Here is a 16,261-nt window from a genome sequence, read left to right as displayed (position 1 = left end):
ATTTTATTGTCTTAGATTGTCAATGGCCATTTGCATGTTGCAGTAGCAGAGCTGAGTGACAGAGCTCAGGGTCTTAGGATGTCTAGGTATTACTCTCTGGTCTGTTACCGGAAATGTTTGCTGACTCCTGAGGTAAAGTGCAGGAAAAACTAACTGCAGCCTGAGCGTATGGGGAAGGGTGAGACTAGGGTTGAAAGAGATTTTTCTCAGCTGGGCCCCATCTGTCTTCCATCAGCTGAAACCAGGGACTGTTTTCTCTTTGGTGATTTTATCAAAGGTTTATTTTATAAGGTCAGAGGTGTCTTTTTTCAGACCTGGGGAAAGTTTCATCTTTGGTTCATCCTTACCCTCTGGCTGGATTTGGACCTCTGGAACTTCAGCCGTTTCTAAGGTGAGCACCCTATTTTTGTCTTACCCTGTTTTCATCATCAGTCATTGCTACTCCCAGATTGCTGACAGGTGTAGAAATGGTGGTGCAGTTCCTTTCTTGAACATCTTTAAAAGGAAGAGGACTTTACCTGGACTGTCCACCCAGGGCTCTAGGTTCAATCTCATCCTGTACCTGCATCAGCAATCAGCATCCAGGTATTTTTTTTTTTTTTTTTCATTTCTGAAGAGGTAGGTCTTCGGTTCATAAAGATTTCTGCTTCATCAGCTCATCTTTGCAAGATCTTCAGACCCTTATTTTCCTCAGTTCTGTCTCCTTATCTTCCGGAAAGCATTAAGAGCTTTCTAGAATTCACACCATGTTTCTTAAAAGAGTTTTATTTAACATTGACTAGCAACACTTATGTACCATATTTGTCTGCTTTTTGGCCTACTTGTATCTTAGATTTTGAAGAAATGAAATTTTGAAATCTGGCTTTCTTCTGCCATCTGAAAAGGGAAGATTGTATATTGGTTTTAGAATATGGTTAGTAAAGAACATACAACATTTATGAACGCTCTGTATTTACTTTCCACTTATAAGGTAAAGAGTTTGCAATTAGAATAGCCACACTAGATACTATTTAATAGCTAAAATGATGGTAGGAATGATTTGGACAGAAATGTCAAAAAGATATAGTTTAAACTTAAGTTTTATAAGATGTAAAATATTCAGATTTTAAAATCTTGTAAATAGTTGGACAGTTTGGACTTTAGCAATGAGAGTATAAATGAAATTTCTTATTTTTGGTCTAATTTGATTAGGGGTTGAATTATAATATGAAAAGACATTAGAATTGGGCCTCCTGGCGGCGCAGTACTGTGAAGCTGCCCGCAGCCTCTGCAGCACTGGTTCAATCCTGGCCAGCCGGCGAGAATCCCACATGACACGGCAGACTCCTCCCGTCTTGCCCACTGCTCCCTTCAGCAGTGTATTTCAGTCAGTCTGCCTGTTTTGTTCCATGCTCTGTCTCTGGTGGATCCCGCACATCTGGCCTGTACCCCAGTTCTTGTATAAACAAATGAATCTTTAAAAAAAAAAGACATTAGAATTAAAGGTTCCAAGATCTACTTGGACCATTTACTTATGTAGAGACAAAAGGAAAGAAAACAGAAATCTTGTAAAAAAAAAAAAATCTAAATGTGAGCCCTGATTTTGTGAGGAATTTGTGGGAAAAAAATTCAGAAAAGGGAATATTTTTGATAATAATATTTGCTATAAGCAAAGTTATCTGTAACTTTTATTATTATTTTATTATTGTAATAATATTTGCTATAAGCAAAGTTATCTGTTATATGATCTTTTAATGGAGACTTTTGTCAAATCTAAGATGTTCAAATGCTTCTGTCTCAAAGTCTCATTTTTTTTTTTTTTAAGATTTATGTATGTATAGAAGAGCTGGGGTACAGGCCAGAGGTGTCGGGTGTGAGAGGATTCACCAGAGACAGAGTGGGGAACAGAACAGGCAGATCTACTGAACTACACTGCTGAGGGGAGCGAGACAGGAGAGGTCTGCTGCACCATGTGGATAGCGCCCTGGCCGGGGATCAAACTCATGCTGCAGTGGCTGAAGAAAGCTTCATAGCATCTTAACCCCTTAGGCCACCAGGGAGGCCCTAGTCGTATCTTTTTTTCAACATGATAACTGAGTAAAGGTTGAGTCCAACTATACCTTATATCATACATTGTAGCCAAATTGAAACGCAAGTATTATTTCTAAAGATATTTTGTTCTTAAAATAATTTTACCATATTCTATTCTGATTATTAATGATCAGATCGTCATTATCAGATTATGACTGATTTAAATAATGACTTTATAATTAAATAAAGTAAAGGTCTTTGGTATAAGCTGGGAATTTTCTGGTATCAGTGTTTCTTGAATACCCACATATTACAATAGGACTATATATTTTAAGAGAAAACTGTTGCATATCTGTTGTATGATCGATTAGTAAACAATGTGAACAGAAATTTCACAGTGGGTGCAACTATAACTTCTGGGGCCATGCTTTTGTTCTCAGCCTTTTTTTTTTAAGATAATACACACCACCATCCTCTGCACTGGGTGTAAGAGACAAGTCAAAGACCATTGTTATTCCCATTTTTCTGCATGGGTGTGAATATAAATCTTTATCCTTGATATATAGCAACTTTTAACAGAATATGTTGGTGTTAGTCCTTGTCATTTTTTCCTGCCAAGGGCTATTACCTGGTATTTCCCCCTACTTTCTAGATGGTGGCACACCTAGCTCTTCTACCTCATTATGCTTCTTTCCATTCCTCTGGCTTGGCTAGTGAAATCCCTATCCTCACTCTGTTTTGCTATTGCTTTCTAGCAGATTTAGCCCAATAATCTGTAGACTTCCAGAGCATACGCCTCAGTTGACCAGTTATGTTCCCTTTCCCACCCTCATGAAATATAACATGTATCCCTAATATTATATTTGGGTTACCCATTGTTTGAATTACCCATTGTTTGATTCACACATCCAGTGAGATGGGTGTTGATGGATACAAACAGGACGTCTAAATCTAAAGCTCTGATAACTTAAATGTTCTAAGTCTTTAGCAAAATATAATCCTATACTCAATGGAGGAGTAGACAATGTGGTATAAGAGAAATAAGCCCACAGATGAGCAAAAAGAAAATGAAACTTTCCTAAGGCAGGTGCAAAGGGAATAGGAGAGTTCCATGTCTTTTGGTGCCTCAGCCTCTCACTTGAGGAGCTGGGCATACACGGCCAGCTCCTTTCCCATTTAGTGACCCCTTCAGCTCTGGATCGCCAGTGAGACCCACCGTCCAGGAAAACCTAAGTTTCAAGCTGAGCGCTGTGAAACGAGAAACGCGCGGGGAAAATGGCGGGGCGGAGTTAGTTCTGCGCATGCCCTCTGCGGGCGGAAGCGCCCACCACCTTGCGCCTGCGCAGTCGGTGCCCCCGCGGTCGGGGTTCTCCGCCGGGGATCCCGGGCGGGATGGTGCCGCTGTGCCAGGTAAGGGTGGGAGACGCCCCTGCGGGCCTGCCTCCGCCTCTTCCCCTCCACAGCCCCGGGCTAGCTCGACCGGACCCCCCACATCCGTCCTGCCCCGCGGCCGCGCGGCCACCCCCGGAGTGACCCTTCCGGGTTGTGCGGGCTTCGCCGGCTCTGGGCGTCGGGGGTCGGTGTCTCGGACCGGCTGGTTCCCGGTACCCTTGACCTTTGCCCCTGCTTCCAAGGATATTTGTTTGGACGAAGACAGGTTTTCAATTGAGAAAGAAATGCATTTATGAATTCTTGAGAATATGCGTGCTTCATCCGTGTATTTGCAAACCATTGATTATTTGCAAACCTCTAATTGCTTCGTGGAGGAGTTGTGCCGAGTGACAGGTGAATTATCTTGCTAGATCGGGATCCTTTAGAGTGACTGCACCTGGCTTGTCCTAGGCTATACCAGTTGAGCCAGTATTTCAGACACACCTGCAGTTCTCCATGTCAGCATTTGTACGTTGTGTAACCCAATACCCCGGCGCCTGGGTTCACTCCTAGGAACACTGAAATCGAAGGTCACCTGGCAACCATGGAGAGTGTGCCTTTCACTGATTTATTTGGTCATTAATTTTATTGGCGTGTTTCATCTCTTTTTTTTTTTCTTTGTAGAAAAAAAATTTTAGGTTATTTTATTTTTTATTTTTTAAACAATATTTGCTTCCCTCCACCCCCTCAGGTGTAGTCCCCATAGAATTTCCTTCCCCAATGCACCTGTGCACCATCACCTCAGTCCCCTGTGCTCCTCCCTCCTTCCCTCTGATCCTTCTCCCTCCTCCTCCCCTGCAGTATGTCTCTGATTTATAATGTCTGTTTTTGCTTTGTTGTGTTTTGTACTGTTATTATTATTTTTACTCTGATGTCTTATTTGGTTCCCCTATATTGCTGTTATAAGTGAAACCATCTGATATTTTTCTTTTTCCTTCTGGCTTATTTCACTGAGCATAATTCCTTCTAGCTCCATCCATGTTGCTGCGAATGGCATGAGTTTATCTTTTTTGATTGCTGAATAATATTCCATGTTTCATCTCTTAACTGATATTTGTTCATTGCTTCTGTGTTTATTAAAGCTGCTGTAGTTTTATGCCAATAAAACCGACTTAATGCCTTGGTTTCTAAAATGTATTAGGATTTTAGGGTGTAGCACATTTACATCTGTGAAACTAAAAAGCATGCAGAAAGTAGTTTGAATTATGCTTAAGACATAAAAATTTTTCAAAACTTAAAAGATTTGCAAAATTTGAACTTGTAGCTATGTGAATCCAGAAATTTGTATGGATGGTATTTTCCCTAACTTTTAAAATTTATCTTTGATCAAGTAATACATTTGGAAAATGAAACTCAGTGTGGGTAGCCGGAAAGAATTATGAGTTGTTATTGTTAAAAGCTGTTTTTTCTCTACTTTCAGGTTGAAGTGTTGTATTTTGCAAAGAGTGCTGAAATAGCTGGAATTCGTTCAGAGACCATATCTGTGCCACAAGAAATAAAAGCATTGCAGCTGTGGAATGAGATAGAATCAAGACATCCTGGGTAGTTAAAATGCTTATGATTAATACTTTAATATTTTTAAAATGTGTGAATGAAGAAATGCTAAAAGTAAAAAAAACTTGTTTGATTTCTGTGCTTAGTGTCAAAAAAGGGTCATTAATTGTATGTTTTAAAAATAATCCCTGAAAACTTTTAGTATTTAAAAATATGCACTTCCCTAAGGACAGTAAAATTTTTACTGAAGAAACACGGTGAACTACAATACCCCCAGAGATATGTTTCTTTTTATAATTTACAAAATACTGAAAATGTAGATTCTCATTTTTTGCTTAAATGAAACAGTTACAAATTCTGTTAAAAGTATGTGCTTTATACCTTTATGTCCACTCCCTTCTCTAGAGAACTCAAACTCCACCCCTCTCCCATTTGTTTAATTCTTCAAGGCTTACAGTATAAGCCAATGAAGAGTTGTTAGTAGTTTACTAACTGCTGTGGTATGTTCTTTAATGACTCTTTTTTCTCTATGGTATATAAATTACTTCAATTAGCAACTTTGTAAGTGATGCTTCTAAAGTAATCTGGGTTGTTCTTTTCACTTTTTTTTTTAAAGATTTATTTATTTATACAAGAACCGGGGTACAGGTCAGAAGCGTGGGAGGGTGAGAGGTTTCACCAGAGACAGAGCAGGGAACAGAACAGGCAGACTGACAAAATACACTGCTGAGGGGAGCAGCGGGCAAGACTAAAGTAATCTAGGTTTTTAATTTCAGCTGAATAGATTTGAGGTCTAATCTAACACTGATTCTTCTAATTATATTCTTCCCCCACTTCAGATTGGCTGATGTAAAAAATCAGGTGATATTTGCTGTTCGTCAAGAATATGTCGAGCTTGGAGATCAACTCCTCTGGCTTCGATCAGGAGATGAAATTGCCATTATCCCCCCAATTAGTGGAGGGTAGTAGTGCTTTTGAGCCACTTGGGTATGTGAGATGTGTTTTTCCTAACCAATCTTGTGGGAAAGGATCATACAGTTGATAACTTGTTACATGATATGCTGCTGCTATATGCTTTTCATTAAGTCTATACCTGCTCTTTATTAAAATGGTAACTTTATTAATGCAAAAACCTACCTGTCATCTTTACATCAATTCTGTTGCAGACAGTTTAATGTTAGTTTAATCTGTTCCGTCAACATATTTATTCACTTAACATGGTTGATTGAGATCTTACTATGCATTTTTTCTTTTTTTAAAACAATGTCCAGACACAATGCTGGACTTTGGAGAATTAATGTCCTTATTTAGAATGAGCCAAAAAACTCATTTGTGTTCATATAGCTAATAATGGCAGACCTAACATTTAAATTCATATTACTGAACTCTCCAAGTTTTCACAATTATGCTTAGTAATGCTGGATGGTAGCTCTCCTGGGTACAGGGGAATGTAGAAAAATTTCCTAGCCAGCAAGTAAAAGGAACACTGTGCCTAAAAAGAAAACTACTGTTTTCCAGGTATGAAGAAACTGCTTTACTAGTATAGTTGTGTGCAGGTGACTCTGACCCATGTCATCTTTCCAAACAGCATAGTCCATAGTTGAATGAGAGTATTTGAGTAGAATATACTTGAGTGCATTTCTCAAGCTAATCTGGAGAGCTTGCCAGAATGAGGTTTAGTTTATTATCAACTGAAAAATAAATAATGAAGAAATTAATAGTCCTCCCTAATTAAAAGCTCTTGTTAAGAATGAAAGCAAGCTTTCTTAATTTGATAGAATCTTTTCTCCAAAATCAAGGGTAAATATCATACTCAGTGATGAGCTTGGTTTCCTCTAAGAAAGGAATAAGCTAAGGATGCGCATTTATTTTTTTCCAATTTTTCCCCCTTACTCACCTACAGGGCATTGCCACAAAGGTGAATAATAAAAATTTTAAAGTATGTTGCCCAGCATGCCAGCACTTAGAGATTGAATGTTTTTTAGACTGTTTGGAAATTATATAAAAAATTCATTGTTAGATATGTATCTTAATTTTATTTGGAAACTGGTCATCATATCACCATCATGATTTTGGAAAAATGTTATTTTTTGGAGTATGGTATTTATTCAGAAAAGAGTGGGCTGCCATTAAAGGAGTGTGTGTATATGATGGTGAGAGATGGTTGTGAATGAGGAAGATGACTCAAAACAATTGTGTATTACTTGTGTGCATTTGCCAGAATTTGTAGCATGTCATTTAAAAATCTGTCTGTCCTTATGGAACCAAGTTGTAGGAATTAAGTATGAAGTTGATAGACTGTATTTGGGTTACCTATATTTTATTGCAAAAAAAAATTAAAGAGGTGGAAGAAGCTCAAATAGCATGTAAAGGAGGTGAAACATCCGGGACTCCAGTGACATAGGGATAATTGTATTTTTCTTTTTAGTAGCTGGAAGGAGATAGGGAAAAGAATGTGAGTTTTAGTAACAGTCACTTCGAGTGAGTTTAGTAACAGTCACTTCGAGTGAGTGCTTGAGTCCTCTTTCCAACATCTTTCAGTTTGGATGAATCCCCACAGGATCTGTGATTATATTCAGACACTTCATGGCCTCTATGGTCCAACCTTCCTACTCAATCTCAGTGTGTTCCTTCTCTGCCTTATTCTCTGCTCCTCTTAGTAGTTTCTGGAGCACATTGTCCTCTTTCTTGCCATTTCCTTTGTCTCTTCCTGGGGCCCTGTACCCCTTTTTTCTTTATAGGGCTCAACTTTAAATATTTCTTGAGAGAGGCGTTCATGCTATGTCTCAGAATCCTGTTTATATCCATGAGTTATCCCTGTTTTTAGTTGGTATTTATTGTTCTGTTTCTCCCATCCAGTATGAATGCCCCAAGGACAGGAGCCAATATCTTTTGTTCCCTGGTCTATATCTAGTGCATGGTGTAGTCTCTGGTCCTTATTATGTAAAAAAAAAAAAATTGATGAATGAAATGACAAATGTGTGGCCAAAGGACTTTGCACAGCACCTAATGAATAGATGTGCACTTCATTCCCTGATTTCCTCAACTGCTTAGCTGGGCTTTGCCCTGTTGTAAAGGGAACCCTATGGAGTTCCTATGGAGCTTCTGCTTTTGCATAAAGGAAAAGGCAGTCTGGCTGTGGCACTTGATAATCTAGTAGTTAGAAGTGTCGGTGGGTGAAGGTGGTGACTGGTGAACTGTACTAATGCAAGATGAATAGTAGTTCCAGAATTCAGAATTAACTGGCATATGAGACATATTACAGTTTAAGTGATCATGTTAAAAGTAAAGTCCTTTTTATGTCATGCTTGATTCATTTGGGATATCTTTTTTGTGCCTAACACATCTAATATAGAAAAATATAAATTGAAACAGCCCTTAAGTTGGATGTATTGCTTTGAATACCAATGTTAAGTCTTGTGAATATCTTATTTCTAGGAAAGTTATGAATGAAGTTGAAGAGAAATCTAAAGATATAATAAAATTCACTGCTGAGAAACTTTCAGTAGATGAGGTCTCACAGTTGGTGATTTCTCCACTCTGTGGTGCCGTATCCCTATTTGTAGGTGAGTTGTAATTTTCACAGCTTCTACTGACTACACTAGACAATAGAAGTTAGCAAGTGTTTTCCATGGTTAGTGTTAATAGAAGATTTTTTAATACAGACGAGAAACCTCAAGATTACTCATGGTGAGAGGTAGAGATTTTTTCAGTTCTTGTTTTGTCTTAATAACCTACAAATTAGCCTTTGTTAAGGCAAAAAAATAAAAAGTTGGATAAAAGTCATTATCATCAGAGGAAATTCTGTGTTTCTCTTATGGGGGTGCGGGGTGAGGGAGTGGTGATGGTAATAATTCAGTGCTAATCCTAAGAACATAATGTTTTCCTTTCAATTTTCAAGTGTTAACTGTGTGGAAAAGGAACATATCCTGGTTTGTCATGTGTTTTCAGTAAACTTGCCTAATAGGTATCATCTTATTTCCTTATCTTTGTAATAATGCTTTTGTTTTTCTCATTAAGATTGGGTAATGTGGAGCTAAGTAAGTCCAAAGGAGAAAGACAAATACCAAATGGTTTCACTTACATGTGGACTATAGAGAAACAGAGTCAGACAAAACCAAACCAGTAATAAACACTAGAAATCTGATTGTAGTATTGAGGCTACCAGAGGGGAAAAGAGAGGTTGGAGAGCAGGGTGTGGAGGGGGCCCACTGGGCTGGTAGAGGACCTTGGGTGTCTTGATGGTGGGTGTGGCATGGTTACGTACATCTGACTAGGTGGATCTGTTACCCCTGAATCATACAGAGTATTATAAACCAATGTTACCTTAATAAAAATTTTTTTGAAGTAATTTTTAGATAAATTGGCATGCTACTTGTCGGTATAAAAATGATCTTTTTATTCTAGTAATATGATGTTTCTATTATAAGGAGTAACCTATTTTAATTGCATTTTACCCCCCTCAGGGACGACAAGAAATAACTTTGAAGGGAAAAAAGTCATTAGCCTCGAATATGAAGCATACCTACCAATGGCAGAAAATGAAGTCAGAAAAATTTGTAGTGACATGAGGCAGAAATGGCCGGTCAAACACATAGCAGTGTTCCACAGACTGGGGTATGATGTCCATTGTCAATTTGAAAGTTAAATTCAGTTGTTACTGCCTTTGTACAAATTCTGATTCTGGAATTTCTCATAGAGATCTTGTATTCCAATGAGAGGGAGGTTTGTGTATCATTGAGAGGGAGCGTGACACTGCCTGAGTATTTGTCCTCTGATAGCACAAGGAGAGTGCCTGAACTAGGCACTCTCTCAGGCCCTGCACCAGCAGTCCCTACCTGTGCTAAAGTTCTCCAGGCCTTTTTCAAATTGTTTTGTAGTCTGGACTCTGATAATCTCATAAGAGATTTCTTTTCTATGAAAATGCCTTTAAAGGTCATTCAATGACAACCTTTTTGTACCACTAAGAAAAGCAGAGTTCTAAGCTTTAAAAATAGATGAGACTACATCATCTATCATATTCTATTATTATTTTGTTTTCACTAAGTAATTTTATTAAAAATTAGTGATTGTTTTAATATTTACTGTTAGCAGTTTTGTTAACATTTATTGCTATTTAGTATTTTAAATGCTGGGTGATATCCAGCATGTTAGCTTTGGCTCCCTGGGCGTGACCTGGCACTGCACCCTGTTTGAGTCATAGGTTTGTTATGTCGTGGAAGTTGGCCATTCTTCTTGGTGCCCATCAAACAAGTTCAATAGATGGGCACTTGTAAATTAGCTGCAACTTCAGAAGCCCTCTGAAGATTGCAGCTGGAATGAATTAAGATTTTCTAACTAAACTGGGTATATAGTTCTAAGAATGCATCACTGGAATTTTTTTTTTAAAGATTTATATTTTATTTATGCATACAAAATAAAATATGGGGTACAGGCCAGAGTCATGGGGGGGTGAGAGGATTCACCAGAGACAGAGTGGGGAACAGAACAGGCAAACTAACTGAAATACACTGCCTAGGGGAGCAGTGAGCAAGACAGGAAAGGTCTGCTGTGCCATGTGGGTTGCTCCCTGGCAGACTGGGGTTGAACTAGTGCTTCAGAGGCTGCAGATTGCTTCATAGTGCTGTGCTTAACCCCTTGCGTCACCAGGGAGGCCCTTCACTGATTTTTTTTTTTTTCATGTGTCTATTAGATTATTTAAATTCAAGGAGATGGTAACTCTTTTCTTCGTTTTCTTAAAGCTTAGTTCCAGTGTCAGAAGCGAGTATAATCATTGCTGTGTCCTCGGCCCATAGGGCTGCATCACTCGAAGCTGTGAGCTACGCCATAGATACTTTGAAGGCCAAGGTGCCCATATGGAAAAAGGTGAGTTAAGAAAGATCTCATTTTGCTATTTGGATATGATTTTTCTCAGGAATTTTTACAAGATAGGTACTAAGGGTTCCTACAGAGTTTGTGTTTATGGGCCTTCTCTGACTTAGAGGATCTTTATAGAATCCATGAAATAGAATATTTACATAATAGCTCCTTTCCAAGATTTGTCAAACATGAGAAATGCATGCCACAAAAAATGCAGGGCCTGGGGTACATTTGATTAAGTGCCAACTATTAGAATTCCTAGTATGGACCAGTCCAGTGGTTCATATACAAAGTTACTTCCCTTGGGGTAGAATTCTCTTCAGAATAAAGCGTCCTTCCTTTGGTAAGTCGGAATAGTACATGGGTACTGAGGCAGTGGGTGATACAAAGATTCCTCAAGGCAGAAGAATGTTCTCCTGGGACTCCTTTTTAGGACAATAATAGGGTGCCACATTGCCTCGTTAGAAAAAAAATGTATATTTAGAATTTCAGTAGGAAATTCTAGCTTGTTTTCTGTCAGTACATCAAACCAATCAAAAAGAGCAAATTAGTCTCTGGTTAAAGAGAGTATTTTGAAGCGGTGGAATTTCCCAACACACTCCTTCCTCCTCCAGTGCGGTTGCCTCAGCCGTGGGATTGTTGTATACTGTCAGTCTCAAACACATGGAAGGCCTTTGGAGAAGCATATTTTAGATATTTTGAAGTAGTTGGTGTGTTTGGAACAAAAGTTGAAAACTAAAGTCCTTCCATTTTCCCCATATGACAGGAGCCTAGTCTCCAGTCATGGTCCCAAATGGAATGAATTTTAGTTATTTCTTGGTATTTGAGACATCATGATCTCCATAGATACCACTGGCTGGGGATGCTCAAATCATGCACATTAATTTGCCTGGTATTTGCCTGTAGCCTGTGCACATCTGTCTGTATACTTTAAATCATCGCTAGATTACTTATATACCTAATACAATGTAAATGCTATCCAGTCTTGCTTAGGGAACAGTCACAAGAGAAATTCTTTGCGTGTTCGGTACGCATGTGGCCATGTGGGCCCCACTACATAGGACATGTTTTCTCTCAGTGCGTGCAGAACCCCGAGGGCTGGCTGTAAGGTGTTCTGTGGCTGCACCTTGTTAAGATTTCTTGTTTATCTTCTTTCCTTTTGTATTGGGAGCCCTTAAATATAGGGAACATGTTTATTTGCTTTTCTGCTCTCAGTGCTTTATACACATGTTTATTGTGTTGTTACAAGTGGAGCAGATTTAAGTAGTTAAATAGTTCATTTGCCTGATTTATTCATTTATACTTGGTTTTATTAAAATGCTCTGTTTTGAATAGCTATGGTTCTATTTATTTTTTTAGGAAATGTATGAAGAATCATCATCATCTTGGAAAAGAAACAAAGAATGCTTTTGGGCAAACAATGATTGAATCATTTATGTTTTATAATACTGATATTTTAATCTGGTAAACTTCTATTTTTGATCACATTTTATTTTTTTCTCCCTATTTAAGGTTTATTGAAGCACAATCTCTTATGTTGCACTAATAGTATAAATAGAAAAGAAAGCAAAATAAGTGGTATGTAGCATGAAGGCTTACGCAGGAGCCAGAGATGTAGGAAAGGCTTGAGGGAAGGAAATGAAGAGTAATTAAATGTAAGGAAGGATGCCTGTGGTAGACCTACTAGTCCATGACTGAGTTCTGATTGAAACTTGACTCACACTGAAGTGAAGCCCTTTCCTCACTGACTTTGTCTCCAAGAGAGCCTCCCACCCCCGCCCTGTCCCCGTGATCCAGTGATGTGATGCTATCAGGGATGCATTATGGGTATGTTGGCAAAACTGGAAGGTATAAAAATTCACTATCAGATAATCTTGATATATTTTTAGAATTTATATATTTAAAAAATTAAATAAATACACAATTAAATTTAAAAGCAATGTTTTCCTATTTTAAAAAATTGAGTGTAATACCTAAAATATTTCATGACATTTATTGTATTTTAGAATCTATTACCATAATATTTATGATATTTTATTAGTTTATTAGTATTGTATAAATATACAGATTAGCATCAATTTATATAAAATCTGACAAACTAGTAATAAGGCTGTGTTATCATGTTGATGTTTAATATTTGATCTTTAGCCAATTAAAAAGGAGAATTATGATTATTAGAGCATTTTCAGGTAGTTTCCTTTTTCATAGTTTATGCCACATCATTACTGAAATCATTAATAATTAAATTTTCTGTAAGCTCTTTATATGAAACAGTGGTACAATTTTTGTTTGGTCACCTATACACTGTCTTCATAGAGCTGAAATATAAGTTCCAAATATAATTCTTTTTAATTTTTATTTTAATTTTAGGGTTACATTTTTGCTCTTATGTGCACATATTCCAGTCTCCCTCCACCAAACTGCTTGTGTATAATTCTTAGAGTAATAAAATTTGAGGTAGTTTTAGGCAACGGACACTATAAAATTTGAATTATGTATATTAGGAACCAAGACCATACTTTTAGACACCTTATTTGTTAGTAATAACATTACATCTAGTGAAATATTTTTTTATCTAAAGAATTCATATTTTCAAAAAATAAACACATGTTGTGTGCTGGGCACCCAACTTATCCACCAACCCTAAGTCCATAGGGGAGATTCTGCATCCTGCCTTTGCCTAAAACCTGCAGGACAACCACAATGTTAGGAATCGCCTGGTTACTTGGTGCTTATTCTTTTGCTAGATCAGAGAGAGGAGGTCAGAAGGTTCCTGGGAAGGCACCTGTATCTCCATAACAACTCTTCTAACTGAAATGGGGCTGCCTGTCTGGTCTGAGCCTTATCCTCTCTAAACTCAATGCCTCCTCCCTTCCACCAAACTTTTTAGCCTGCCTCTGTTTGAGAACAGGGGTTGAGAATACAGGCAATTGCATTATATCCCAAAGCTCATTACTGTGGGGTTTCTGGCCCACCATAAATATCCCTAGGATTTTGTATCCACATTAATAACGTGATGTTTATTGTCATGTATGTTAATACGAGAAATAGGTGGATTTCACGATTTTTCTTCTCAAGTATTTCTCTGGAGGATCTTTATTGCTAGCAGTTACAATTTTAAGGAACCTGAGACAGTCTTTAACTGTTTTTAGAGAAGCATGCCTTCATTAAGTAGGTTTATTCTAAATCTGTGAAAGTCTATTATGCTTATAAGTCTGCAATACAGAGGTTAAGCAGTTAGTCTGGAACATTCCTGAAAGGCTTTAGTGCATTGTATTGGACTTAAACAGGGCCCTCATTGATCCTTACTTTCTTTGGAATGGCAAAGTTAGCTGGTGGTTTGTGAAATTAAGGAGCTAGCTTCACTCTGATATGCCTTTCTACCTATAACTTGGAAACTCAAATAATCACAAAAGCAAACTAAAACCAATTCCATTTTAAAGCAAACTGCCTGCAAAGTTTCAAGTCACTTTGGAACTGTGACTTTTTGTGATGGTGAGGTTAAGTTCATTCAAGAAGTAGGAAATTCAAATTACTCTGCTGCAACTATTTTTCAACAGGTAGCAAAATGAAATGAATTTTCTCTTCCTTGAATAAAACTAACAGCAGATGGTCAATGAGTGAAATGTTTTGTGATTTTTGTGGATATTTTTGTCTTGTGGATATGATGTTTAGATCACAGCATATTTTCAGTACAAGAAATAGTAGTGAAGAAGCCAGGGGTCTCAGATCCCCAAATGAAGCTGTGGGAAAATCAGAAGTGGATTCCTGGATATTATCTTGACTGAAACACCTTTTCCTTTCCTGGATGGCACACCTGTCATCCAAGCCGCCTCTGCATTATCTTGGACTGTTGCTGTGATTTGTTGACTGTCTCTTGCTGCCGCTTCATCTCCCACTTAGGTCATTTCATCATCCAACTCAGCTGATCACATCCTAGAACCTTAAAGTCCTCACCATGGCCAAACCTTCCACATGGGGCTCCTGCCTGTCCCTCTCACTCTCTTGCCCCAGGCTTGCTGCTTTGCTGTGGCCAACTTGTGGCCTGTTATTTTGCTTTAGAGCTCTTAACCCATCCCTTCTTCTAAGATGCTCTTCCTCCAGATATTCCCCTAGTCCGCATCTACACTTTACTGAGGAACTATTTACCTCTGAGAGCCTTCTGTGACTATCCTATTTAAAACTGGAATCCTATTCTCTTACCCTGCTTTCTTTCTCTTTATGGCACAACTGCTCCCTGATATGCTGCATCTACTTGTCTATCACTAGACTAAATTTCTGAGGCCAGGGGCTTTTATCTCATCACAATGTAACCAGTACATGCCTTCAAAAGTACAGTAGGTGTTAAGTATTATTTTCCAAATAAGCACACCTGGCCCATGTCGCCTAGTTGTAGTGTTTACAGGTGCAGAAAAGTATCTGTTAAATGAGTCCGTGAGTAGGCACAACTTCTCTCCATTCATTCCCAGGTCCCATTCTGGAACATCTGGTGTGTTGGGGACCTCTCACCAGGGCCGTATTTGTGTGATGTAGAGAGGCAGCTCACCCAGCAGAGGGCAGTAGAGCCAACGCTCTAGTCAGAACTGTTGGAGTTGGATTTTAGTCTGTTACTTTTTCACAACTCCGAGGATCAGTTCCGTCAGTAACCATTCCCTATACAGTACACTAGGTTGGGGGGAACCTCCGCTGACAATTACTCTTGATTTTGTATAAGATCAGGACTTGTATAAGATGATTTCCAATTTTTAATTGGTATCTTTAATCCTTTAAAGTACTAAGGATTAAGATTCAGGGGTTTTTTGAAAATGCTATTTGTAGTTTTTAAAAGGTCATAGAGTAAAAGGAATTACTTTTTTTAAAATGAGTAAATGTGAAAATTATTTTTTAACTTAGGATAAATTGGTAGCTTGAAAACGGGTCTTTAGCCGCATTCCCTCACCTACTCTGATAAAGCTGATATGGAAGGGGAGGTGTGATGACCGACTGTAGGGTAAGTGAATTGTTCAGGCTTTCACGCCGCTGGCCTCTGTGGCTGTCACTTGTGGCCTTGAATGTAGAAGGCACTTGGGAGCGTGGGCGTGGGGCATGCATGCCTGATGATAGACACCTGGTCTGTGGGGTGGGCATGGGTAAGTGGGCACACCGGAGGCTGAGGCTATACGGGCTGTATCACTCAGAGACAGAAACCGCTACGCAAAACGGCTGCAAGCAGAGAACGGCTGAGAAGATGAGCAACGGCTACTGCAGGACCACTCAACGATGCCAGAGAGAGCCCAGAGAGAAAGTAAAGATTCACTGGGATCTGGGGAGCTTGGTTGATTCCAGTATCCCGCACCCCTCACCCCCACCTCCCTACCTGCCTTGTGCCTGGTTGCCCCACTACACAGATGGGCCGCTGGACCTTTGCACTCAGGTGCTGTGTGTATCACGGTGGCCAGCCTGTGAGCCAGTGTGCATCTTATAAATT

At 38.8% G+C, this 16,261-nt stretch overlaps 1 protein-coding gene across 1 annotated transcript; it reads left to right on the top strand.

The window, feature by feature from the left end:
* Positions 1-5,821: 5,821 nt before the first annotated feature.
* Positions 5,822-12,222, top strand: MOCS2 (molybdenum cofactor synthesis 2; the record flags this gene model as incomplete). Its single annotated transcript, XM_084232867.1, has 5 exons — positions 5,822-5,922; positions 8,374-8,501; positions 9,402-9,552; positions 10,677-10,800; positions 12,154-12,222. The coding sequence occupies 5 exons, from the start codon at positions 5,822-5,824 to the stop codon at positions 12,220-12,222; spliced, it is 573 nt and encodes a 190-aa protein (XP_084088993.1).
* Positions 12,223-16,261: the final 4,039 nt, after the last annotated feature.

Source organism: Talpa europaea, assembly GCF_964194135.1.
Source record: "Talpa europaea genome assembly, chromosome: 5".
Taxonomy (NCBI): domain Eukaryota; kingdom Metazoa; phylum Chordata; class Mammalia; order Eulipotyphla; family Talpidae; genus Talpa; species Talpa europaea.
The sequence above is the reverse complement of the archived record's forward strand: the minus strand, read 5'-3'. Positions and strand labels throughout refer to the sequence as shown.